The sequence below is a fragment of the Lagopus muta genome, chromosome 1, assembly GCF_023343835.1.
Source record: "Lagopus muta isolate bLagMut1 chromosome 1, bLagMut1 primary, whole genome shotgun sequence".
Classification (NCBI taxonomy): Eukaryota; Metazoa; Chordata; class Aves; order Galliformes; family Phasianidae; genus Lagopus; species Lagopus muta.
The window spans coordinates 75,481,129-75,507,753 of record NC_064433.1 but is presented as its reverse complement, the minus strand read 5'-3'; the positions used below and the strand labels follow the sequence as shown (position 1 = coordinate 75,507,753).

At 37.5% G+C, this 26,625-nt stretch overlaps 1 protein-coding gene across 7 annotated transcripts in view; it reads right to left on the bottom strand.

Moving 5' to 3' along the window:
- Positions 1-26,625, bottom strand: part of LOC125697541 (protein arginine N-methyltransferase 8) — a 152,374-nt gene that overhangs the window by 84,137 nt on the left and 41,612 nt on the right. For 4 of the 7 annotated variants that reach the window (XR_007378839.1, XR_007378846.1, XM_048954881.1 and 1 more), the window contains exons 5-10: positions 22,973-23,115; positions 22,485-22,572; positions 18,850-18,965; positions 15,869-16,019; positions 12,431-12,552; positions 8,790-8,891 (exon numbers count right to left, since the gene is read on the bottom strand). Coding sequence is in view for 5 of the 7 variants with exons in the window: in XM_048954881.1 (XP_048810838.1) it covers positions 8,805-8,891; positions 12,431-12,552; positions 15,869-16,019; positions 18,850-18,965; positions 22,485-22,572; positions 22,973-23,115 (707 nt within the window). In the remaining 2 variants the exon portion in view is untranslated. Of the gene's footprint in view, positions 1-8,789; positions 8,892-8,940; positions 12,242-12,430; positions 12,553-15,868; positions 16,020-18,849; positions 18,966-22,484; positions 22,573-22,972; positions 23,116-26,625 lie in introns of those variants that run through there. The other 3 variants (XM_048954897.1, XM_048954903.1, XM_048954889.1) reach the window with 3 other exon arrangements.

The following is a 26,625-nucleotide window of genomic DNA, read 5'->3' as shown; positions in this document are numbered from 1 at the left end:
GCAGTTATGGTCAAGGTCATTTGAATCTTAACTATCAGAGTTCATCAGCTGTCACAGGAACTCTGTTTATATTGTCAGTCTGTTATACAACAGTTACTCACCCCCCTTGAAATAAATAAAAGCCACTAATACAGTGTCTCAGTAACAGGATTTCTTTACACAGAGTAACTTATTTGTATTAAATCACTTCTGTTAGCAGAGGAAGACAGGTGAATTTTAAGAGTTTAACTTTTCACATATATGTGATAGACATTTGTAACCACACTTTAAAAAACACACCTTCCATGTTTGTGAAGAGCATAGGTGTTATAAAAAGCACCAGGAGAGGTGATGCAAGGAATTACTTAATTCAGACAGAACGTCTGGAAGTCCTGCTTTTTTCCCCCATCTATGCCCCAAGTAAGGTGTGCTATAAAGAAATTGAATCAAGACAATCAAATAACAATTAATTAATTAGTGGAAATTTCTTTAATATTTGTTTCTCATTAATAGGATTCTTAGGCCTGAACAGTGCAGAACAATGGCTAAAGTGTTGTTTTTTTTTTGTCTTAGTTACAGAAAAAATTGATGTGTGCGCACAAGCACAGTATATTTAGACTTCTATGGGGCATAGTTGATCAAGAAAATAGATCAATACAAAGTTTTGAAGTTGGGCTTGTTCAGTCTGGAGAAAAGAAGGCTGTGGGGTGACCTAATCACACCCTTTCAGTACCTAAAGGGAGCCTATAAACAGGAGGGGAGCCAACTCTTTACAAAGATGGGTAACAGCAGGACAAGGGGAAATGGTTTTAAGTTGAAGGAGGGAAGATTTAGGCTGGATGTCTTTAGGGGGAAGTTCTTTACAGAGAAAGTGGTGAGGTGCTGGAAAGAGGTGAGGCTGCCCAGAGGGGTTGTTGATGCTCTGTCCCTGTTCAAGGCCAGATTGGATGTGCCCTGGGCAGCCTGGTCTAGTATTAAATGGAGAGGTTGGTGGCCCTGCCTGTGGCACGGGGGGTTGGAGATTCACAATCCTTGAGGTCCCTTCCAACCCAGGCCATTCTGCGATAGCAGAGCAGCAAGATCTTAGGCTACAGCAAGTGAGAATCTGCTTAGATGTGATATCAGAAGGCACAGAAATAAGAGAAATTACTTAACTTCGAAAGGCCTATAAGGTCCTCAGGTGCATACGGATCTCCAGATAAAATTTTCTCACCTACACTGCCAACCCTTAAATGATGTCTGTAAAGGGGTGGATCTTGGCTTCACCCCTTCCAGTCACTCAGATGCATTGCTTGCACGTGAGCTCTCCTGAGCTGGCCCTGCCTTCCAATCAGATGTTCAATCGCTGGTTCAAGCTGTGACTTAGTATTTCCACTACAGTCATCACTACTAACATCCATCAAATGGTTTTAAATTATCTGCTAGCAGATATCTAAGGAAAATTCTAAATCAGAAATGCGTGTGTAAGATACTGTACAAAGACTTTTGTCTCAAAGTCTGCCTGAGTTTCTGCAAGCCTTCCTACTGGATAGACCTCACTTCAACTAACCACATGGTCGCCAGGGACAATGAATATAAGGGGAGAATCCCAGCTCACATTACATTCTAGGCTACTCCTGAGATGAGACAGGATGATCCTAAGGCGAGGGGCCCTGAATTCCCAGGGGTAGGTAGGTGTAGTATCGAATGTGCAAAAAAAACCATTACCATTTCTCTGGAGAAACCAGAGAAAGACCGGACAGTTTATAAGGACTTTGCAAACAAAAGACTCATGCCTTTTTCATCTTTTCCCTCCTTGATTAGAACATCCCATCACTGACTGAAAGAGAAGATGCAACCCCCCCCATCTCTACTGCTTACTGGGAGAATCATGGAACACTGTGAAACTGCAGTGGTGTTATATCTCTGCTTTTCTATAATGAACCCTTGCTTTTTCTATCTTTTCACTATTTTTACTAATTTTTACTATTGCATTCTTCAACTCCCCCACCTCCAGGCCTAACTAATGATGAATGTATAATAAATGTCAGATGTTGGGCAACATCTGAATCCAAAAACATCTTAATCTCACTCTGGGTGTATATACATATATCAGAAATCATCTCTCCTCTGCTAATTGGAGCAAGACAGCATATATTGCATCCAATTTTAAGAAGAGTAGAAAGGGTGACCCAGGGAACTACCGAGGTATTAGTCTCACCTCAGTGCCAGGAAAGATCATGGAGCAGATTCTCTTAGAAGCTATGCTAAGGCACACGGAAGGCGAAATGGGATAACCAGCATGGTTGGCTTCACCAAGGGCAGGTTCTGCCTGACCAACCTAGTGGCTTTTTATGATGGCATAACTGTGTCAGTGGACATGGGAAAAGCCAATAATGTCACCTGTGTGGACTTTAGTAAGACATTTGACATGGACCGTCATAGCATCCTTCTCTCCAAATTGGATGGATATTGGATGGATATGGATTTAATGGGTAGGTTGAAAGGTTGAACTGGTTGCAAGATTATTCCTGGAGAGCGGTGGTTCAATGTCTGGATGGAGATTAATGACCCTCATGAGTCAGAACTGGAACCAGTGATCTTTGACATCTTCATCAGTGACACTGACAGTGGGTTCGAGTGCACCCTCAGTGGATTTGTGGATGACACCAAGCTGTGTGGTATGGCCAATATACCTGAGGGACCTTTTGCCATTCAGAGAGACCTAAACAGGCTTGAGTAGCGGGCCCAGGATAACCTTATGAGATTCAGCAAATCCAAGTGCAAAGTCTTGCACTTGAGTTGTGTCACTGCCCATTATCAAAGCATGGAGACAAAAGGATAGAGAACAACCCTGCCAAAAAGGACTTGGGTATACTGGTGAATGGATGGAAGGTGGACATGAGCCATTGATGTAGCCCAGAAAGTCAACTGTTGCCTAGGCTGCATCAAAAGAAGCATGGCCAGCAGATCCTACCCCTCTTCTCTACACTGCTGAGACCACATCTGAAGTCCTCAGTACAGTAGAGACATCAATCTGGTAGAGCACATCCAGAGGAGGGCTACAAAAATGATCCAAGGATCTCCTACAAGGACAGCCTGAAAGAGCTGGTGCTGTTCAGCCTGGAGAAGGCTCCAAGGAGATTTAATAGTCATCTTTCAATCCCTAAAGGGCCATAAGAAAGAAAGAGACAGACTCTTCATCAGAGTCTGCTGTGATAAGACAAGGGGAAATGGTTTCAAACTAAAGAAGGCGAGATTTAGATTCAATGTAAGACAGATGTTTTTTACAGTAAAAGTGCTTGGGCACTGGAACAGTTTGTCCAGAGAGGTCATAGATACCCCACACTTGGAGACATTCAAGGTCAGGCTGGACCAGGCTCTGAGCAACCTGATCTGACTGTAAATATCCCTGTTCATTGCAGAGGAGTTGGACTAGATGAACTTTCAGGGTTCTTTCCAGCTCTGAGGATTCTATGATTTTACGGTTGTGTTACACTCTATGGAAAGTTTTAATGTAGGATCACAGAATCACAGAATTTCAGGAATCGGAAGGGACCTCATGAGAGGTTGAGACCAACCTCCCTGCTAAAGCAGGTACCCTACAATAGGTTGCAGAGGTAGGTGTCCAGACAGGTCTTGAATATCTCCATATTGAGATTCCACAACTCCTTTGGACAACCTGTTCCAGTGCTCTATCACCCTTACTGTAAAGAAGTTCTACTGCATGTTGGTATGGAACTTCCTATGTACAAGTCTTAGGCCATTACTCCTTGTCCTATCACAACACACCACCAAGAAGACCCCAGTCTCATTTATTTGCCTCCCACCTCCCTTTAAATACTTATCAATCAGATCCCCTCTCAGTCTTCTTTTCCCCAGACTGAACAGACCCAGGTTCCCCAGGCTGAACAAACCCAGGCCTTTCCTCATATGGGAGATTGCTCCAGGACGTTTACCATCTTTGTGGTCCTCCACAGGATCCCCTCTAGGAGATCTCTATCTTTTCTTGGAATGGGGAACCCAGAACTGGACACCGTAGTCCAATGCTACCTCTTCAAGACTGAGGAGATAGTTCACAGAGGATCACTGTGAGCCTGGAAAAATGTTGGACTAGGCACCAATACACAGCTGACATCTCTGGATGATGTTTTTTTGTTTCAAATGTCATACAGCATCCAGGGGGGGCTTGTCACAGCTTTGAAAATGCCAGTTTCTTCATGCAGGCCATACAGTCCTTCTGTAATGGATGGTTCAGATAATATAAGAATGATCTTTTTTATTACTGCTGTTGGAAGCCAAGGAAGCTTCCATGGACTTACTTCTGTAGTAAACACTCCTACGATGAATCTAGGTAAGGGTCACAGCATTCAGTTCATCACTGTGAGCAGAACTTCTGCTGAGGGAGATTGGCAGCCCTCTGTGTATTCTTCCAGTTGATGTTGACTTGCTCCTTAGTCCTGCAGTTCCTTAGAGAGCAGGGGAGCTACTTTTTGGTGCAACTTTATTCTCACCCGTCTGGTTCTCAGTGGAAAAGTTCAGTGTTTTCTTATCTGGCATTGTTCAGGTCATATATATTGCCCCTGTAAAGCGTATAGAGAACTTTGCCATTTGTTGGTTCAGCTAAGACCTGTAATCCAAGTAATAATATTGCTAGATATTTTCTAGACTTTTCTTCCTGACCATATTCCAAATGGTGTGAAAACACCCTGCAATATATGCCCCATATAAAAACTGAAATGACAGGATACATTAGTTCATTCATTCCAATAAACTGGACTAGAGACCTCTAAGGATCTGTTACAACCAAGATAGTTGTGGTGCAGATGAAAAAAAAAAACCAACAGATAACCATTTCTTGCATGGTTTCAGTCACACAAAACGTTTTGCGTGTCTTTGCGTACTGACACTGAAGCCTAACAGTTGGTCTCACACCAACTACAACCCCCCATAATATAACTCTGAAATAAATTATGAAAGCACTCCATGGCGCAAGAAGATGTTATGCTTTATTGTCTCAGCTATACTTAATAGTGGGTGGTGCTGAATCAGCTTATCAGATGAGTATTTTCAGAAGTCCTTTCCTCAGAAATCTTTAGGTATTTACTGGTAAAGGATACCACGCATCTTTTGAATTCTGTTGCTCATGTCCTCCCATATTCTCACTTTATTGCTTAAAAATTGCTGTAATCATGTGTGTTATTGTCTAACTGGAATAGAAATGCTTTCCTTCACATACTGCTGTTACAGCTTCACACAACGCTTGTTGGCCTCCTTGAGAGAAGTTAGAAGATCTGACTTCCTCCCACTTGACTGTGCTCTTTGTAGCATGATGTATTAACATCTGAGATGAAGTCTCAAAGACACTGAAAAGAAGTGTTTGAAAAGGACTAAGGACCTCACTTTTCAAATTGGAACTGGTCTGTGAATGTGTCCTGGTTTCATCTACTACAGATTTAATTTTCTCCATGGTGGCTGATACGATTTTGTATGTTGGGTTTAGGATAAAAGAAATGTTGATAACACAGTGATGTTTTAGTTGTTGTTGAGCAGTGCTCACAGTGTTCACAAGGTCTTTCTTTCTTCTCATACTGTACTGCCAGCAAAGACACAGGGGTGCTCAAGAATCTGGGAAGGGACAGAACCATGAAAGCTGACCCAAACTACTTAAAGAGATATTCCATACCACCTAAATATTCCTCAAAAAATGCATACACATACCACAACACAGTAAGAAAACACAAAATTATCTTTAATTAGTCTTGAAGTTACATTTTTTGCAAAACCCTTATGTATATTTAGCCAATATGCATACACCTAGCTTCTGGGGGACAAAAAGAGGGTGAGAAGGGAAGGGGAGATGAGAATGCAGTTAGGTGATGTAACTCATATAGAAAGGCTAGGGTGCAGCCACATAAAGGTAAGAGGGGAGCTGCCATGAGTGGTGTAAAGTGAGAACTAACTGTATCTTCCTCTATCTAATTCTTCTCAGGGGTGCATAGTAGAAGAACAAAGCAGTAGTACCAAGCTATATGGGAACTGTTGAATCATGACCTGAGCCTCTGATTGATCAGGAAGAGAATTCACCTGTGCTGCTGGAAGGGGTGGAGCCTGGCTCCGCCTGTCCTAGACTCATTTAAGAGCTGACTACCATAGGGAAAGGGTCTCTTCTGGAGATCCCTTCTCTGCAGTTTTTCAGGGAGCCCAGGGTGTAGGTAAGTGTAGGTAAGTGTAGGTAAGTGTAGGTAAGTGTAGGTAAGTGTAGGTAAGTGTAGGTAAGTGTAGGTAAGTGTAGGTAAGTGTAGGTAAGTGTAGGTAAGTGTAGGTAAGTGTAGGTAAGTGTAGGTAAGTGTAGGTAAGTGTAGGTAAGTGTAGGTAAGTGTAGGTAAGTGTAGGTAAGTGTAGGTAAGTGTAGGTAAGTGTAGGTAAGTGTAGGTAAGTGTAGGTAAGTGTAGGTAAGTGTAGGTAAGTGTTCTATCTATTCTCCTTTAGTTATTATAACAGAGCAGTATTTTGCCTAATGCTCTTGTTTATTTCATGATTATAGCGTCTTTGCATTCATTGATTATATGTAAGCTGTAACAAGAGAAATTCTGGTTGAATGTAGAAAAATAATAATAATAATGAATCTGTCGATGCCTGTAGAGGCTATGAAACCTTTGCTCTTGGAAATGTTCAGAACTTGTCTGAACAAAGCTCTGAGAAACATAATCCAGCTTGAAGTTAGCCTTAACCCCTAGCACAGCAAAGATTTTCAGAAGGCTTTTCCATCACTAATTAGTCTATGTAATTAGTCCTATAGCAAAATAACCCCACCTCATCTGTTTACCAAATCCACTATCCTTTCTGTTTGGATATTTCTCTCTGTGTGCCCCCTCCCTCTCTCTCTGTGAGTTGTGGGAAACATGGGCCGGCTGTAAAGGAGGGCAAGACAAAAGAATGTAGCAAGCAGGATGTGCAGTAAATAAGGATTAACCATTGCATAATGAGTAAAGAGAGGACAAGATAAGGGTTAACCACTGCATAAGAATGCAGGTAAGCAGGATGTGAGGCCAGATAAGAAAAGAACATCTTGAAACTCTATTGTAAACTTGAAGAGAACATCACACAAGGAACAGGTCTGATCGGATTATTTCGGTTGAAGACAATGAGCCTTCATCCCATGACCACCAGAAGAAGACCCCCACGGCGCACGTGCAAGCGGGAGGGACCCGTATGCTGGTGGGTTCTCGGAAATGTAATGAATATGTATATGAATTCCGGGAAAAACACTGATTATGTATTAGTTCAGCCTATATCTGTACCAAGTTTTTATCCTATGGTGTGCAAGTTCAGAGGAGCTATCCCCCTTGCACCCAGCTTGGTGCCAAATGCTGAATAAAACGTACCTGCTTTATAACCTAACTCTGGGTTATAGAGTTCGATTCTGTATATCATCCGTGTCCTCGATCTCCCTCCCTATCTCTCTGTGTCCCTCCCTCCCTCTCTCTCTGTGTCCGTCCGTCCCTCCCTCTCTCTCCTTTCCTCTCATCCACCTTCTCATATGCAGCAGGAATCATTGTTGCTAAAACATTCTTCTCTTTGTCAGCTGACTCCAGTTGAACAAGTGAGCAGGCAGATTCTAATAAGCAGCAAGTCATTCTTTTGCCTTCTTGCTCTGCCACTTACTCTACTGTGTCCTGGGATATTGTTAACTTTCTTCCTAACTTTAATAACGTCTGGCAAGAGCTAGTTGGTACTGGGAGTGATAAATGCTTGCGAGTTATAGTATACTGTTCTGTAAAGAACTTAAGGACCGTAGAACAGTATTCTTCACATTCATGAGGACTGCCTCCCTAATTCTATAGGCGCTGCCCATACGAATTGTACTCAGTGCATTTTTGAGGCATACCTTGGATCTAGCTTCTTTGGATGCTCCTTTGTTCTTGAAGTGACAGGACAATCCCTGACGAGCTTTAATAAACTTTCTTGAAGATCACAGTCGAGGCAGAAGTGACCTTCTTTCTCATTTTGCCAGTGCTGTATTTATTACTCATCAGGGATGTGTTACTATTATATTTAAATTTATTTTATGCTTTGAGCTCAGCTCTTGATCTTCTTTTCTTATCAGTGGAAAGTAAAATAAAAGCTTTAAAGATGTGTCTGTTTCAGAAGTCAAGTCATTTTGTCATTAGTATTTTAATGTACAGCTTTGAAATTGAGTGACTTGGATTAAATCCTGATGTGTGTGACTGGCTTTCTTATTCAAATCTTAATAAGGTTAGGCTCAGACCTTGTGTTAGTTACTTGTAACTAGTTCTTTACTTGCTGAATTGCTGAAGAAAGCCTATCAGCTAATCGCGTGTAGCTGTCAATCTTGCATTTGTTTCACTAATGACAGGATAACAGACACTATGTATGCTGAACTCATTGGTGGTTTCAGAATCTTAGTGGTTTGAGACATGCATATGGAACTCAGAAGCCTAATTTTGTCTTTTGATCACTGTGATTTGAAGATAGCCAGCTCTGTAGCATGTTCTCTAAGCTCATGTGATGGAGAAGCATGTGCTACACTTTCAGTGTGATGTGAAAGAGTAGTACAAGGATAGTTTTCCAGAGACAAATATGACTTATCTTGCCATCGTCTCTGAATAAATTAGTCACCAGTGCATGGCTTGAAGTTCTATCAAGGAGTAAGACAGATAAACAAAGCCGGAGTTTTTTCTCTCTAAGTTATAATCACCTGAGTGATTTGCAGAAAAGGAGAAGATAAAAACAAACACTGTTTTAAATTTGAGAGTCTCTTTAGAAGTGGAAAGGACAGAGGAAAAAAATTTGGTAGAATTCCTTACCTTGAAGTCCTAGATTCATGAAGTCATGAACTTGACAGAAAGGTATTTCTTGAAGATTTTATGTTCCAAGCCCTCACTCAAAGTGTTGTTACAAGCTGATTCCTTGAAAATGACAGCAGTATTTGACAGGAAAAAAAAAAAAATGCCAGTAATTTGGTGAGGAAAGTAGTTTACCCTCATTCTGGGAATATGAAATGAAGTGCTTTAAAAGAACTGCAAGGAACTGCACTGCAAACTGCATTTTTCTGCTAAATTATAGTTTAATTTCATTCTCCATAGATACCACGTGGTACAATCCCTAGACCGTAATTCTTAGATATTACATTAAAATGGAGGTACTGTACCGTTTTCATGAAGGGAAAAGCAATAGAAATATATTCTGGAAAGTAAGAAGCTGACAAACTTACACTGGCAAAATAAGAACCTACAAAAAACTTACTGTTGAGCAACACTGTTTGCTTGTATATTCACGTAAGCTTTATTTATAGGTGATTAAAAAGATTTTTCAGGCAAAAAATAATCTCATCCAAAATATGATGGAACATGATGCAGTGCACTGCACTAGAGACTAGAAGATGCATATTTAGAACTGATGATTCACTTTTTGACAAATTACTTGTGATTCCATGGTCAGCTTTCATACAGTAAAAATACATATGAATAATTACAGTCAATATTTACCTATAAGCATAAGATTTTGTAAGAAAAACAAGGAGTGTAAGAGGATGGGGAAGCTACAGACATCTTAGTAATATTGGAAGCAATATATATTTATTTAAGACATTAACTCATTCCAGCATACCATTGCACCCCTTGAGAATAGTATTTGCAATTTAAAACTTATCTGAAACATTAATGAAAGAAAAACTCTAGTTTTTAAAATGATTCTGTATTTAGAATCTTGCGGAGAACTCAAATGGGCAAAAACTACATGGCCACAAAACATGAATTACCCACCATTTCAGAGACTTTGCATTCATCACATTTAAGTACTACGTGCCTGATTTCAGAAGGTCTCATGCAAAATCCACCTATAGGAACTCACCACAGGATATTTGCAAGCTGATGTTCTTTAAAGCTCTAACAAACATCCAGTTATGAAAGTGAATTTTAGAATTCATGGTCCAGTTTCCAGATGATATTCTAAGAGATACTTGCTGATCCTTTATAAACTCCCAGCTCTTACCTACATTTTGCTCAGAGTATTTCCCAAAGCTATAATTTCAGCAGTTAATTAGAGCTGAAAAGTAGCGCTGTCTAGAGTAGTGATATCATCTTTCCATAACTGCATAATTAAAATTAAGTAATCACAAAATGAGTTCCTATTACGAATAAACATTTTTCTCATGTACAATATATATCATATTATAATATACTATTTTATACTATATTATATAGTATTTATATTGAACGTTAAGTCCAGCTATAATGTCTTTTAGTGGTCTTCTATATTGAAGAAACTGCCCTAATCAACTTGTAACATGCAAAGCTTGGAAGAACCAGAAATTCATTATAAATAGTACAATTTTATATGCATCTTCTGGCATCCTGAAGTCAAACAGAACACTCAATTCTGTTCTTTGTTTTCCCCATATATTTGACAAAAGCTGTAGTTCCGTATGTTGTACATTCACAGTGGGATCCCAACCTTCTATACCATCTGTAGGAGGGATCGTGTTACCACTTTCCACTGGAGTAAACATTCTAATATTTAATATAGTAATCGTGCAAGCATTTGCTCCTAGCTTGAAGTTCAGCAGTTCAAGATTTCACAGAATTCGTTTCATCTCTCTGAAAGGTTTCTTGCTAGCGCATTTTGTAGTCATTAGATACTGATGCTTCACATAGCTGTCCTTTAAAATCCAAGTCTACGGTGAAATCCAGGTCGCGCTGTAGAAGATGTAAATGTAAGCAAGACCATAAATCCAGTGTTTGAATTCAGTTATTGCTCAGTTTGAAAAGACCTGCAGTCTTAAGAGTTACATGCCGTGGTTTCTGAGTTCTTTTGTTTTGAAATGTTGCTAGCATTGAAAAAACAGGATGTAAGAAGTATGTCACCATGTAATTTTTGTCTAAGGTATATTGTATTCTTCTCAAGACTGCTTTACTGTCCTGGTTACAATTAGAAGGTTTCTGAAATACTGTGCTGTTGTAAGTATTCTATAATTTTTAAAAGCATATCTCATTGAGTAAAGGGTCTTCAATCGAACAGCTATTCCAGAACAGATTAGGTAAACTTACCATTGTAGACCAGTCCTTAGTCATTATTTTTCTTTGTTTTTTTGGAAAGAGGCACAACACAGTCTCTCAAAATGATGGTGTCTCCCTACAGGCTTTTGGAAGACTTCATATTTCAGAAGGTCCAAGTGCTAAGAAATAATTTTTAATCTAAGGATACTAAGATAGTCTGTCTTATGATAACTATTAAGAAGATTTTCATTTTACCACCTGCAATAGGTGTTGTGAGAATAAATTTGATTTTTGTTTTTTCCTCGAGAAAAGGACAATGGACTGACACATTCAATGCAAAAGAAAATGTTTCCATGCCACCTGAAGACAACATTAAAGCGGGAATCACACTGTCCGCCTGTATTCTCACAGCAAGGAGTAAGTTTCAGAAGTGAAAGTGATTGTTTTAATGCTAGGCTTAATTCGTGTTTAATTCTTCCTATGCATCAACACTTTCATGAAAATTGTATACAATTTAGTTTTGGTAGAAAAAAAATAGGACATGTCATGCAATAAAAGAAAGCAATGGAATGTTAAGATTCACTGCAGTCAATGAATACAATGTTCCAACAATTACAATGACGGCTTGAATGGATTATTATCACACTATATTAATGGCAGTATGTGACAATTGCAGTAATAAAAACCAAGGAGATTACATTAAAGGGTTTTGGCAGAAAATGGTACCACAGTTTCTCATGGAAGCAATACTTCTCATATCTTGCTTTTCTATACTGGTAGTGGTTGTCCATCAGACTCTGTCCCATAGTCTCCTCATAAGCTAAAAGAAGCCCTAACTCAAGACATCAGCCCATAGCAGACAAATTGAGGAAGTTCCTGGTCATCATAGAGTGATATCCATCATGTTTTGGCTTTGGTCTTGAACAAAACATCAATATTTTCTATAGACAGCCACAGTTTTGAAATAACCATAGTGAGTTTGAGTAGTGAGTTCATACAGAAGCAACTGGAATCTGTTACTTAATTTCCTGAAAGGTGAATTCTTGGGTGCTGAGTGGAAAATGTGGCTCTAAGTATAGGATTTCCTCAATCATTCTGTACTGGTAGGGGGCTCTTATTTCTGATTTTAGTGACAGTATGAAGAAACCCTTGCCTGCTTTTTTTCACAACCTATGATTCTAATTATTTCAGAGGGCAGCGGACCTGGTGATGTAGCTGGACGATTTCTTCCTTCTCTTGCTAGCTGGTTTGCAAGCTGTCTTCTGTAATGTAAGCACTATGTTATCATTGCTGTCACCAGTTTTGGTGAAGCTATAAATACAGCTTTTACTAAAATACACAAATTTAGTGTTTTTAGCGTACTCGGTGTTTTACTTATACACAATTTAATTACTGCTGATTATTATTTGTCATCAGTAGTGTTGGAATTAGAAGCAGTGATGCTGACTTACCACATTTTTTGCGTTTGGCTTCATGGATATTGTCCCATAGATTTCTTCTCCTCGTCTCACAGTTAAATAGTCTTCTAAGTAGAAGACAGTTTGCTTCCAGTGAGTATAGGGAGCATCAGGAGCTAGAAAACATATGTGGGCTTTATTTAAAGAAATTTGGTCTTTGTCCTTAATTCAAATTAAGACTTTCAAACAAATGAAAAAGGGCCTATAATACTTTTAACTCGTATACAGTATTAATAGTTGAGCTTAAGGACAATCATAGCAACTATGATTCTATTGACTGATAGTGGGTTTTCATCCAAGTTTTACTGGAATGTGTTAGATGTGATTACAGACAGCAAGAGGGATTCCAAGAAGAATGTTAGTGCTCATGACAGGCACTTTCTGTATGCATTCCTATTAACTTAAACACATTCAAGTTGGGGAAGTCTTCATCACTAAGTTATTTGAATGTCAGAAGTATAGATTAATTCAAAATCAGAAAATCACAAAGAATTGTGCATGAAATGCTAACCACAGAAGAAATCTTTGATTCACCATGCTGAAAGAGTACAAAACAGAGATTTTTCAGGAGAACATGTCTGGGGAAAAGGAATTTGAACCTGTTTGTTTTTTGTTTGTTTTTTTTTTTTCAAACATCATATACTATGGATGATTGACAGAAATGGATACCAGCCTAAGTGAATTCCTAATCTCTCTTAGTAGAACCACTTTGATGCCCTTTAAATTTAGAACTAAACAATAAATTTTGCCAAGTGCTAGTCTTCGTTAAATCTGGGGTTCCTTTGCACAAGTATTTTAATTAATTAATTCTATTAGAATTGAATGCTTGCTTTGGTTTGTCTTCATTTTCTGTTTGTCTTCAGGACCAAGCACACGCTATTCAAGTATTTTGTATTCAGGTTTTTTTCCCCAAAAAATTCCGTTGCTGCTCTTTGTATTTGGAGGAGAAAAAAATACTATAATTCCTGAGGATGGCAGCACACACTTTGCAATCATTCTTCAAAACTTCCAATATTATCCTACTTGATGTTTAGAAAATGCTTGCCTTTTCAAGTTAAGGAGACCTAAAACGGATTATCCGAAATTTAGAACTCTCACCTGTTCTCAGAATACTACAGTGCAGAAATGAAGTTAATGTCAGAGAGATGACAATGCTAAATCATCATCAAGTTTAATAAAAAGAAGTGACTACCTCCAAAGAAGGGTGATCTTGTCCTAAAATAGGTGAGAAAAACTGCCTTTTGCCTTGTTTCAGTACAGGAGAATATAATTGATGTTGCATACGGTTGGCCACAAACTTCAGGGCAGTTAGAGAGAAGTTCAATGCCACCCAGCCAACACTTATGTAAAGCTGCAATCAGCACCTGCTTGTGACAAGACTGGTTGTGAATGACTATTTCAAGCATATTTTTGAATAATGTATCCAACTTTTTTTTTTTTTTTTTACTCTGCCTTGGGCATTAGTCTATTTGGATACTTATTTCACAGACTTCTTCCTATTGCATAGGGCTGGCTGATCAGGAATTACTTTGTTTAATTCTGTGTATACTACATCTCTAAACTTTAATTGAATGGTACTGTTTGTTTTACTTGTCATTTCTCTTCAGCAATTTTAATTTTTCTGTTTTGTATATTTGCTTCTATCCTTGATTTAAATACAGACATTCAAGTTGTCCCTAGCGAACTGGCACTGGTAACTTTTGCCTGTCATTGGTCACTGATACCTGTCACAGTGTGAGAAATACTGCAGTATAATGACTTTGTAGAATGACCAGGGAAATGTATTTGATGAAAAAATGTAAGAATGAGGTACCAATAATATCTCCCATATGGTTATTCTAGAAGAATAAAACATAAGTTTTGACTCTCAGTGAAGAGCTGAAAGCTCCTGCAAGGGGAAAAAAAAAAAAAGAAAATATTTCTAAAAACTTTTAACTTACACTAGATTCCATTTACACCAACGGTGCCAGTAACAACCGATAACTACTGTTTGTTGTTCTCATCATTAAAGCAATTGCAAGATTTTTACGTTTCTTGTGACACTGGTTTACTCACTCTGGCACAGGACTGGAATTATTCCAATTATTCCTTTAAGTATCTGCTCACCTTGGGAAGTTAGGGTTTCGTGTATGGATTGATTGAGCCAATTTACATAAGCAGTATGTGTGTGGTTATGTTATTGAAAAACTGATAATTTTGTTCTAGATTCTGAGTCAAGTAAGAAACTTTTGTTGAGTTTTGGATTTCATGGAAGCTGGGACCCAGAGCTGCTATTTCTTACTGAGGCAACAATCTCTTGTTCCTTGTTTCCCACAAGAAATGTGATATAGGATTAAGATACTGTAAGAGATTATTATTTTACATCATTGTCTCAAAGCTTGTTGGAGACACAGATGAACAAGTCCAGGCAAGTCCTGGGCAGGGGTTGAGAAATCCTTTGTCTGAAGGACACAGATGGACAAGGCCAGGGGAAGCGAGAGCGAGATAAGCTGCAGCTTAATGGCCGTGAAGCCGTCTTTTGTGTGGGCTTATCTCGAGGAAGATGGCCATCTCAGGGGATACTCACATGACTCTTGCTCAAGCACCCAGGGATGTCACATAGGCAGAAAAAGGAGGATAAAATGGGAACCCACAATCAGGAGGTTTAGGTTTTCTGGCAACAGATTCCTCATGAGGAAGAGGTTTCTGCCATGAGAAGCCTCACGACCTGCTACTCTCCCTCCTGGACTTGCTCTGCACACTGCCACAATGCTGAAGAAGAACAAAGGCGTCTGCCTTCAGATTCCTCACTATGGAATTCCTGCATGCTGACGGACTTTCCTGGGCCTGCTACCTGAGTCGTGCTGCTTCCTCCCGGATTGGCTCCGCGACTGTCTCTTGCTACCTGCTTGCTGCCCAAGGCCGGCCACTCTGCTGCTCTCCCCCCACCCCCTGGTGCTTTTGCCTTGGACCTTTGTCGTGCAACGGGACCCCTGCTGGATCCTGGTGGTGGCTGTCCCCGCTTTACACAATTCTTGCTTCTTTCCTATCTTTTCTATCGCCCTCCTTCCCTGCCTGCCTGATTAGGATTTATAATAAACTGGTTGGGCTAACATGTGAACTGTTGTTTCTTAATCTCACGCCAGGTATACAGATATTAAAAGAACCTCATCTCGCTCCTATATATTGGAGCAAGACTATAACTGCTGATGAGCACGAACTCCAGGATTATAGTTCTTTCTGAGCTGTAAGATTGGTAGCTATGTGAAATACTGCCACTGCTTTTGCAGAATTTCTACAATTGTCCTTTCTCTATCCTGATCACTTCCTTCAAGGATGATAGTTTTTATCACTGAAATGAAAACTTTTTGTTACAGTAAACCCTCATGTACCATATGACCAGCAGTACTGACAAACAGTTTGAAATAGAAATGGAACAAAAGTAGGGATTACCTGTAGAAAATCCCATCTTTTTGTGGCACTTTGTAAATTCAATATTAAAGTAGGTGACCAATGCATGAATGTAATCATTACGCTGAATTTGGAGGCAGAATGCTGAAGTAAATGCCAGTTCTTCAGTCTTCACTGTATAAATATCTACTTCCTGTTTTGAAGAGAATGAAGTAACTCTTTAGATTCAGATGTCTGTGACTAAGGTTACTGTTAAGGTGATGTACTTAAGCATTTTATTTAATGATCAACAACCAAGGTAACTAGCAATCATTTATGCTGTAAGAAATTCATGGTACAATTGAATATATTAAACCAGCAAATGATCCAGCTACCTGACTGAGCTGACTCTATGATAAGAGAGGCCAGTCATAGAAGAGAGTGTGCCCTTTGGAATGGGAGGGAGGAATGACGGGTGCTGGAGAAAACTAAGGTAAAATGATACTTTGATAAATATAGATTCGATGGATACTGAAATGGAGATATGTAACCCAGTTTTAAGATCTTTCCTCTCTGGTACAGTCAGCGTAAGATGGTAGGGTTTTTTGTTATTTGTGTTTTTTTTTTTTTTTAATAAAAACAAACTTCTGTTTTGTTTGCGCATTTCTGGGAGGGATATTCTGTGACTGTTGTGTTAAGCAGTCAAAACATTTGAGTCATTTGAGGAGACTGGTTTTTGCTGGTAATGTTTTCTAACCTTGTGTCAGACAAAGGTTTCTAATTAGCAGGCAGAGAGATATTACCCTTCAACTATACAAAAGCAGATTCTGTAAATTGTTTGGAGCAAAGATGAATCTACAAGATTGCTTATTTCTATTGATATTTAAATCACGCTTTTCAAGGCTTAACTTTTTTTTTTAATTGATCTGATTTTCCCAGCTAGGTATTTATTTAGGTTTTATCAGGGATGCTTCCAAGATTGATACTTATGATAGGTATATTACTAAGTCATATATATAGAAATATTATCAATTATTTTCCATAGCATTGGAATGTCTTTCCTATCAATTTACTTTTTGATATTCTTGTAAGTATCTCAAGCTGTGAAGCTTGATAGTGATAAAAAAGATAGTGATATCTTTGTCAGGGCATAATTAGCAGGAGATCTCAAAATACTTTGATTTCTGTTATTAGGAAAATCAGTTTCAACAACAAAATTATCCATGCTATCCATAAATATTTTGTAGGCAGAAATCCAGGATTCCTCTACTGCATCATTGTAAACTGTGAATCATATCATTGATTTCACCAGCATTACTTCAGACTTACACTTCAGGAATGGAGAGCAGAGATTAGAATGTCCATGCAGAATAGAGGGATCTTATTTATACTTTATAACCTAAGAGAACCATGTACAAATAAGCATTAAAAGTACAACCATATTTCAGTTCCTGGACTCTGTGACTCTCTCTACATTTCATATCTTTCTGATAAACTGAAAACTTATGGTGAGATGATTTGTGCAAGTTATTGGTTTGGTCTATCTGTCTATTTGAAACATTCAAAAATAATCTGAATATAATGAAAATGATTCTAGTACATTTCTATGTAACCATGACTCACTACAGTTTTTTTGTCTGAAAAGTGGATTTTTTTTTTATCCTGTGTGCAGTGAACCAATTCCTAGGCAGTCAGGAGAGAGATTTCTTTTTTATTTAGGCGTAAGTGCCAGCAGAAGCACAGTAATGCAAGTTTCTTCATTATGTTTTACATTAGATTCCCAAATATTCCACCTATCCAATACAGAAAAAACATCTACTACCTACATATTCAAATACTTTAAGTGTTTCAGAAATATTAAGTTCTGGGTAAAATTGTTTCACTTTTGAAGGGTGTTCTAAGAACAGAAACCTGCTTTTTACATTTATTTTTTTATTAGTATGCAGGATATTAAACTTTGCAGGGGGTTAATTAGCTTATTTTTGTGCCTGGCCTGATCCTGGTTTTGCTGATCCTCTTATTCTGTCAAGTATATGTTTATATGTTCTACTAAAGTACACAGTTCATTGAACATTGCTAACAGTTCAGGGGATAAAAGCTTTGAATAAAATAAGTAGAAGAGTTGTGATTTACCACATTTCATTTTAAATAACTTAATGGAAAAATGACTGAATAATGATTATAGTTAAGCAGAGAATGAAAAGGAACTGAGTCTTTGCGGTGAATGACCAAACTTCTGCTTCATTGACCTGATTCCATTGCTCCTATTGAAACAGAAATCTTTATTCATGTGAGTAGTCCCACATCTCGAGGATTCCTGCACGAGAGGAATTTTAGAGTTTTCACATGTTCCTGTAGCTACAGACTTCTAACCTGGTTTTGTGACCATTCTGTCTTTTATGTAGAAGAGGGTACAAGTTAATCTCTGTCTGCAAGACTTGGTACTGGGAGAGAACAGCAACATTCTGGATAAGCCTAAGAATTAGGAATATTCACAAAAATTAGGTTCCAATTCTGATTTCATTGTCTGGAATAAACTAGAGTTACTTCATCAGAACCAAGCAATTCATAAACTACAAACAGAAATAATTTACTCTTTCTCAGCAGCTTGCCGTTGGTAATTTTCAGCCTCTGTTTACAAGAAGGTAAGGCAACTAGAATTCATATTTAATACATCATATCTCTATCCAGTATTTGCACATTATAATTCAAAGAGTTTAAGTTACAGTTTGACAACCATTTATAGAAGTAGTCCAATGAGTGGAGTTACAAGGAGCATCTCGCTTTGAGGCATTCCATAATATGTACTGCTTAGTTTAGCTGACAGCTGAGCATGTGCAACATACCAATTTACTCTATTTTTAAACTAATTTGAACTAATTTTAAAGTTTCTAAAAATTACTGTGATAGTATTCTATGGTGATGGCTTGTCTAGCTAGTTAGAAGCGTACGAAGATATTAGTAAAGCAAAAGCAGCAGGTTTCCAAAGAATCCTACAGTTAGATGTAAACATTCGTAGTTAGATAAATTTGGAATTACCGAACCTTTATTAAACAGGCATTGGTCACCACTTGCTTTGGATCTACTATGTCCACCAAAGGCTCCTTCATGGCAACATCCCTAATACAGGTCATGTCAAAGCCGTACACATTCTCCCACCCTGTCAATGCAAATGGATGTGTTAGAAACCAGCAGTAATATAAATATTTTTTGCTTCCCAAGCATATTTCCTTTGAAAGTATTTCTATGATTAGCTGATTTTGTTCTCATTAACTCTTTGCTGAGGTGCCACAATTGTCCATGTCACTGCTGCTATTTTATAGATAATGCAGTTGTGGCAAAATAAACATTGATGTACATCTTTTAACAAGTGGCCTGTGTTTTTGGATGCCCCCACCCTAAACTCTGTCACGAGACTTGATGATTGTTCAGATTCCTAGATATTTGGGAGTGTTGCTCAAAATTATATAACGTGTCAGACCGAGGCCTAGAAACGTATTCTATCCTTTCATATTCATTTGGGATTTTTTTAGGTTGCTATTCAGTCACCTGGTTTTACATATGCTCTTTAAGAAGCAAATTAGTGACAGAAGTAGAATTTCATGTGTGTTTCAGCATTTGGGAGATTCAAGATTTAATCTGCATTGACATCATGGCAAAAAGCGAAGTATCCTTCCTCTAAACTATTTTAAATCCATGCTGATCTCCAGCATTTAAACTTGCTGAGTGCTTTTGTTTTTTTTCCTTGAATTAATAGTAACTTAGGGAAAAGTAAACTGGCTCTACGTTTAAGATTGATTCACAAAATGAAAACTTCAAAAAACATGAAATATTCTTATCACGTGAATCAGGTTTAATTCAGCAGTCTATTTGAAAGTCTAAAAACAACGTCATAAACGTCACTGGACATTACAGCCTGTGTTGAGTAGAAGGCTGGCTAGAAAAATTCAGTGACTATATAACAATTATACTATTTGGACAAGTGTAAAATACATCGGTGGTTTTTTTTTTTTTTTTTTTTTTTTTTTTTTTTTTATTTCTTCTTCCCCAGAACTGTGGTACTGGTGTTCCAAGTAGGTTATGACCGAAGGAACTTCAGATTCTATTTTGAGAAGCCAGATGTTTTTATATGATTAGTCAGACCTAGGAAAATCATCATCACCTAGGAAACACTGAGGAAAAAAATTCTTTTGGTGTATTTCAGCCTACATGAAATGTCATTGAGTGCATGCTACAGTCTATGTTAGAAACCTGTCAAAGGAGTAAGATAAAAGATAAGAAAAGATATTTTACAATTTTATAATTTAAAATAAGACTAATTGACTATAGTAGTCCTCTGTGGTATTACAAGTTTGAGACATCAGATGTTTTTTAGAAGTCTTATATTTTATTACTTCATTTGCTGGCTTTTGAAGGTACTTTGAAAAGTTCAGCCCTCAAGCTCACATGAAGGCAAGATTTTCTCCCCCATCTTAAGAGGGAAAAAAGAGGAAAAAGAGGAAATGTAAGAAGATACGATCAAGGAGTTACAAATTGAAAAGAGGCAAGATGGCAGTGCAGCTATGAGTGAGATGGAAATAACTAAGAAGTTACAGAGTAAACACTGGAGGTATAAAAAGTGAGGGAAATCAGGTGAAATCAGAAAAGAAAGTGTCTTAGAGAGAAACAACATTTTAGAAGAGAAAATAAAACCTGAAGATTTTTGAAGTATAAAAAGAAGAGTTAAATCCTGAGATAAGAACAAAACTCAAAGCCTAGAAAGGAAGGAGTTTGAAAGAAAAGTGCAATAAAGGAGTTCTTAGCCCAAAATGTCTTTGAATCTTTTTCAGAATGGATGCCACATGCATCCTTCTGAATCTGTAAATTTTGTAATGAATTTAACTGTTAAGGTCACCACAAGAGAAGAGAATAACCTGGGAAATGCTTGAGGAGTTGATACAATTTTACCTGGCACTTACAGAAGCATTTCTTTCACTGCCTTACTGCACTGGAGTTGCTTTTGACCCGTGATGACCCATATGCATTGCAGTTCTATGTATTGAAACTGAATTTGATTTTTTCTGAGAGGAATTTTAGAGGAAAAGGAAGAATTAGGCATTTTCATCTGTAGGTGGACTGGACCAACAAATTTTGCTGAAACTTCTGTGTATATCTTTAATTAACAAAGCTGCTTAGGAATTTTTGTGGTTCCCCCATCCCCCCTGCCCCTGCCTTCTAAAACAAAAAATGCCTATAAGTGAAATTGACAAACTCTCAGAAGTAAATAAATAAGAGTCGAAAAGAAAAAAATAAAAAAGTGGGGAAAAAAAAAAAAAAGCAATGTAGAATTTGTTTCTTTCATCAAAACTATTATGACCAAATAAATCCAGGACTTGGGAGATCTGGGGGATTATAGATTGAATGTGAACTAGGATTATGACACAGCAGTGATAAAAGTGAAGCACTCAGATATGAAGTATTTCCAGGAAAACTGTGTTTGAGGTGACAAGAGACAGTGGATGCAATTCCAGAATGAGAAATTCTGGCTGAATGTTCATCAACATGTTTGCTCTTGAAGGTACTTTAGCGTTAACACAACAGCTTGGAGAAAATAAGGAATCCCTATCTCTGAACTCTGCTGGACTGGGTTCTGTATGACCCGATTTAATTTTGAAATTTAGTGTGCGTTGAGTAGGAGGTTGAAGAAGATAACCTCTACAGGTCAATTAAAGCACAAGTTATTCAATGAAACCTAAGGCAAAAAAATTAAATGTAAATGCCAGGTTAATTTTATGCATCCATGAAGCGAAAGCAAAAAACCTTTGGTCTTTTTCACATTAAAGTAAATGGAAAATGATGATCCTTATTTTTTATTTAAAAATGCTAATATGAAGTGCTTTTAAAAGTATTACATGTTTTTTCTCCCTGACAATTTATTAGTGACACTTATTTCTTAATCTTTACAGTTCAAATGCATCAAGTTAATTTTTTCTGTTGTTATTTTTATTAAAAACAAAACAAACAACAAAAACAGCACCCAAATGACAAGAATTCTCTTTTTCGTAGTGTCCACTACGAAGTGCTTTATGATTTTAAATGAAAGGGGGCAGATTCATCTTAGATGTTAAGAGGAAATTCCTTACAGTGACTGTGATGGGGCACTGGAAGATGTTGCCCAGAGAAGTTGTACTTATAGGTGCCTCTTTCCTGGAAGTGCTAAAGGCTAAGTTGGATGAGTTTTTAAGCAGTGTGATGTAGAGTAAGCATTGCTTAGCATGGCAGGGAGTTCAAACTAGATGATATTTAAGGTTCCTTCAAACTCAGACCATTCTGTGATTCTAATTTTAATGAAGGGATATTTAATTTTTTAAAATTTTAATGTGGGATATTTACAAAATCAACAACAAAACTAAATCTCCTAAAATACACATTTTAAAATAGATTTAGAGCTATTAATAAAGCTGCAAACATTGTATCATTCATGTGTCTGTCCTTTGCAGACTTTAAATTATTGAAAATTTACTTAATTTTTCATCAGACTAGAATTTTTGTTTTTGTTTGTATTGGAATTCTGCCTGGCTAGTATGAATTCTTGGCTTTTGCAAAATGTTGTTGGTAAGGAGATTACAGAAGGCAAATGTAAGTCAAATATTTTAGGTAAATAACAGCAGAAAATGGTTATCCTTAGGCATGTACTCACAGTGAATTTTGAAGTCCTTGTATTGTCTGTCTTCAATTGCTACCACGTACAAAGCAGCTCGGTCTGGAAACATTAGCCCTCCTGGTTTCTGTTGATGAATTGTGGGGAAATGGATCTCGTAATCTATTCACCTGACAAAGACATCACATTTTGAACTGCACATACAAAAAACAGACAAGCATCTCTTGCATGCCTTTTCTGTTTTACTTCAGATTGTCACATCAGCCTTAATCTCAGCAAATCTTGCAGCCTGTAGCAATGCTATTATAGAGTGCCTATATGAATTTCAGCGGCAGTCAATCAAAACCAAATCTCCTTTACTGAGAATTTTTGGTTTTTTGTTTTGTTTTCTTTTCCATTAAAGCCTACAAAATTGTATTGGAGATGTAACTGTCTTTTGTTATGAGAACAGTAGGAGAAGGAAGGCTTGTAGTCAGAAAAGAAGTGTTGACTGTTTCAGAGAGGAGCATAAAATGCAGGGCACCTACCAGCCATTTATCTCGTGCGAAGATGACTGTGTTTAACATTGACTCATAGAAAAGACAATAACCCATCCACTCGCTGATAATGATGTCTACTTTATCCACAGGTAATTCAACTTCTTCCACTTTACCTTTAAATATTGTGATTACTGAAAAAAAGAATCCAAAGAAATACGTTTCACGTAATAAAACACCTGACTTCCTTGCTAGTGAAAGTCAGGTTGACTTTTTCAATATCATTCTCTTCTTGACCGCCTGCAGATTAGGAATGATCTCACAGGACTCAGATAACCTTTATGTTATTTTAAAGTTTTCTTCAGTAAGTGCAGTAAACATCACTTTTAGCATCACTTTTAGCATAAATGGAAAAAAACACCACCACACTAATAGAGCACATATATAAAAACAAAAAGAGGAAAGATCTTGCCCTGTTTACTTGCATGATCTCGTTTTTCATGCCCTAATAAATTTCGTTTTCTAGATTATTAACAAAGTAGTGCAAATAATCCGCTTACAATATTTAAACATTCTTGTAGAATTACACGTCTGATCTCATTATTGAGATATTAGAGCTTAATGGAGCTAAAATGTAATTCTCATCTGCTTTTCAAGTACTATTCTGACTTTACAGTGAGAAAACTGAGACAGTGTGTGAATCATGGGAAGTTGACTCAGTTGAGAAAGTCAAATCCAGCCTGACTGTATGTGAACAAGGAAAGTTGTACCAACACAGTTCTGTCATGAAAAAATATTTGTTAAGTAAATACTAAAAATTAAGTACTAGTCCATATCCAGTTGTAACAAACAGTTTCCTGTTGGGATCATCACACTGTTCTCCAATCATTCTTGAATGTTTTTCATGTATCTTCTATTTTCTAACACAGGCCAAATTCTTTAGAAAAATATTTTTTAGCTTGGGTTTGTCTGCTATTCTTTGTTGCAGGGGGCAAAGTCTAGTGGTTTTGTGTTTTGTAAGTTTGTTACCTTGAGAAGGCAACAGATGCACTTTAAATTCTGGAAGACTAGGGAAAATTTTACTTTCATATAATAATGGACTGCATAACTGTATAACTTTTAGTATCCAGCAGTTTTTATTGGTGGTAAGCTTTATTGTTGAAAGTGGTCAACATTTAGTGTGGGGAGAAGTAAGGTACCTTTATGTAGCTGTAACTAGGTAAGCTGTTCAGCAATTTTAGAACTTAGCCCAGGAAAAGTGAGGTTCTATTCTTCCAAAATACATGCAGTATTAGTCATACTCTAACCAGATATGGCTACTATATTTTCACAATAAGCAAAAACAGATTGGCCTTCTATGAAGTTTGCAAGTTCTCATTCAAACAGATAACATAAAGTGTCAGCTAGTTAGAGGACCCAGCCTGGATGAGAATACAGTTTCCTCCTCATTTTCATTTGTTAAACTCCTTCCTTTTGCAGTTTTTGCAGGTCAATAGTTAATTGGTTAATATGTTACAGACTCTTTGTGTTTATATGCTCCTGCCATGAATTGCATTCTCTTTAGTTCACTTTTTTTTCCTGAGAACGTTCACTGCCTCCACTATTTTGGCATGAATATTAGGGCTGTTAACAGCTGCCAGTGTGACACATCTGCAGACTTTGAAGCCATATGTTTATACAAAGAACAGCCAAAGCATGAATAGTTCCTCCCACCTCCCTTTACTTTGATGAAACATCATTAGGCACCATGTGAGAACAAACTGTGCTGTCCTGTCCCCAGCTGTATTACATCAGTACATCAGTACAACAGGAAAAATTGCCATAAGCAATAAGATCCTTTGACTCAGTACCTGCTCACATTAAATTAAGTGTATGTCAGTGTAAACTGTAAATCAGCCAGTCTCCTGCCACAGCAGAGCAGTCTCATTTTTCTAGGACTTTTTCCTATTTAAATGAGAATTTCTCCCTGGAAAAAGTATGGAGAAGACTAACCTCTGGATCACACTGGATCCTTCTTGGAGCCATTCAAACTCACCAGGTAGTGAAATGAATCTGACAGTGGGGTGGCCTACTAGATGACAGTGCTAGAACAAGGTAATCCAGAAATAAAGAGTAGGAAGGAAAGGAAAAGAGATGGGGGACTTCTTCCCTTCAGTACAGATGACCTTAGATGTTCCTCATTATCATGCAGCCTTACAACTTTGAACTATATAGAAGGAGTAACTTCAGCAAAGAGAGATTCATTTTTTTTTTAATAGTAGTTTCAGTCTGACTAACAAATACAATGATTCTTGGGATGCAGACATCCAGACCACAGGGAATCGAGCCAAATTATTCATAAGGGAGAACTACAGAGTCACTAATGATATTAGGTCTGCATCTATTACCAGATCTCAGGTGTATCTGTCTGTAAACTGAAACATTGTTCACTTATGCTTTTCACACGAAGGAAGTTTATGTTGGTCTTCAGAAATAAGTCTTAAAATTCTTAAGTATTCTTAAATAGTCTTAAGTCAAAGACAAAAGTGTGGAGGAGATATGAAAAATCAACTGTACTGTAGGTTAGATTTTCTAACATTCCACTGGTTTTCATAATGGACGCACCCTAGACTCTTGGTCCAAGCATCAAGAAACTTTTGGGTTTGTTTGTTTGTTTGTTTTTCAAATCTGATTATTTTAATATATGCACAATTACTGTAGAAATTAAGCAAAACAGGATTGTTTTATGAACATATATGTTCATGTGTATATAAAGGCCAATTCTTTCTAGATATTGACAATTCTGTCTGAATTCTATCTGAATTTAGAACTCTCACTGTTAAATTCTGAAACTAACAAGTTACTCTGTTATAGTGTCCCTTAACATGCAATTTCTGGTGTTGGAAATCCAAACAAATACAAATGAATTTATGATAGGCTAGTGTGAAACTACTTTGTGAAATGTCTTTCTAGGAACCCATCTGCTCTGCACTAAGGGTGTGGGCTAAGCAAGCTGTGGTGTTGACATTGCTTCGATGCCTTCTCCATCTAGTGGAGGAGAGCATTTTCTGGTGCTTTACTTCCTTCTTTTTGTGAAGTAGCAGCCAAATACACTGGCTGCCTATTATAATCCATGTTACTGTTCTTTCTGATTATTTTTGCTGCATTTTTTTTTTCTTTCCCAGCTTTATTTGAACAAACACGTATGTATGAGAAACTCTCTTCACAAACATCTACCACTGTTTAGATGCTGCCAGTGACAGCAATAAAAATTAAGGCAGAAAACTAGTCCTGAATTTGTGCTTGCACAACACCAGAACAGGCACAGCTAAGAGAAAAGGAGAATGTTACAATCCAACTAATGTGATCTGTGTCGCTCTGCAGCAAATTCAACCTGTCTAAAAAGAGCACATTAAAAAAACTGTTTCACAGCCTCAGTTAAAAAAGCCTGGTTTCTTCAGGTTACAAAAAGAGATATTTTGTGCTGTGATTTGGAGGACTGAAAACAAGGACTAGAACTAGCTGGATTTTTTTGATTATTTGTTTAGTTTTTGATAGGTTGGGGAGATGTTTATATATATATATATATATATTTAAATTGAAGTATTTCCACATCTTTGGAAATTTTACAGTTTCTGTTCAGGAGAGAAAAGTTCTCAGTGATACTGCTATTCTGGCAATTAAATATTTTGATTGGTGTGTATGTGTATTTCAGTATGTTTTTT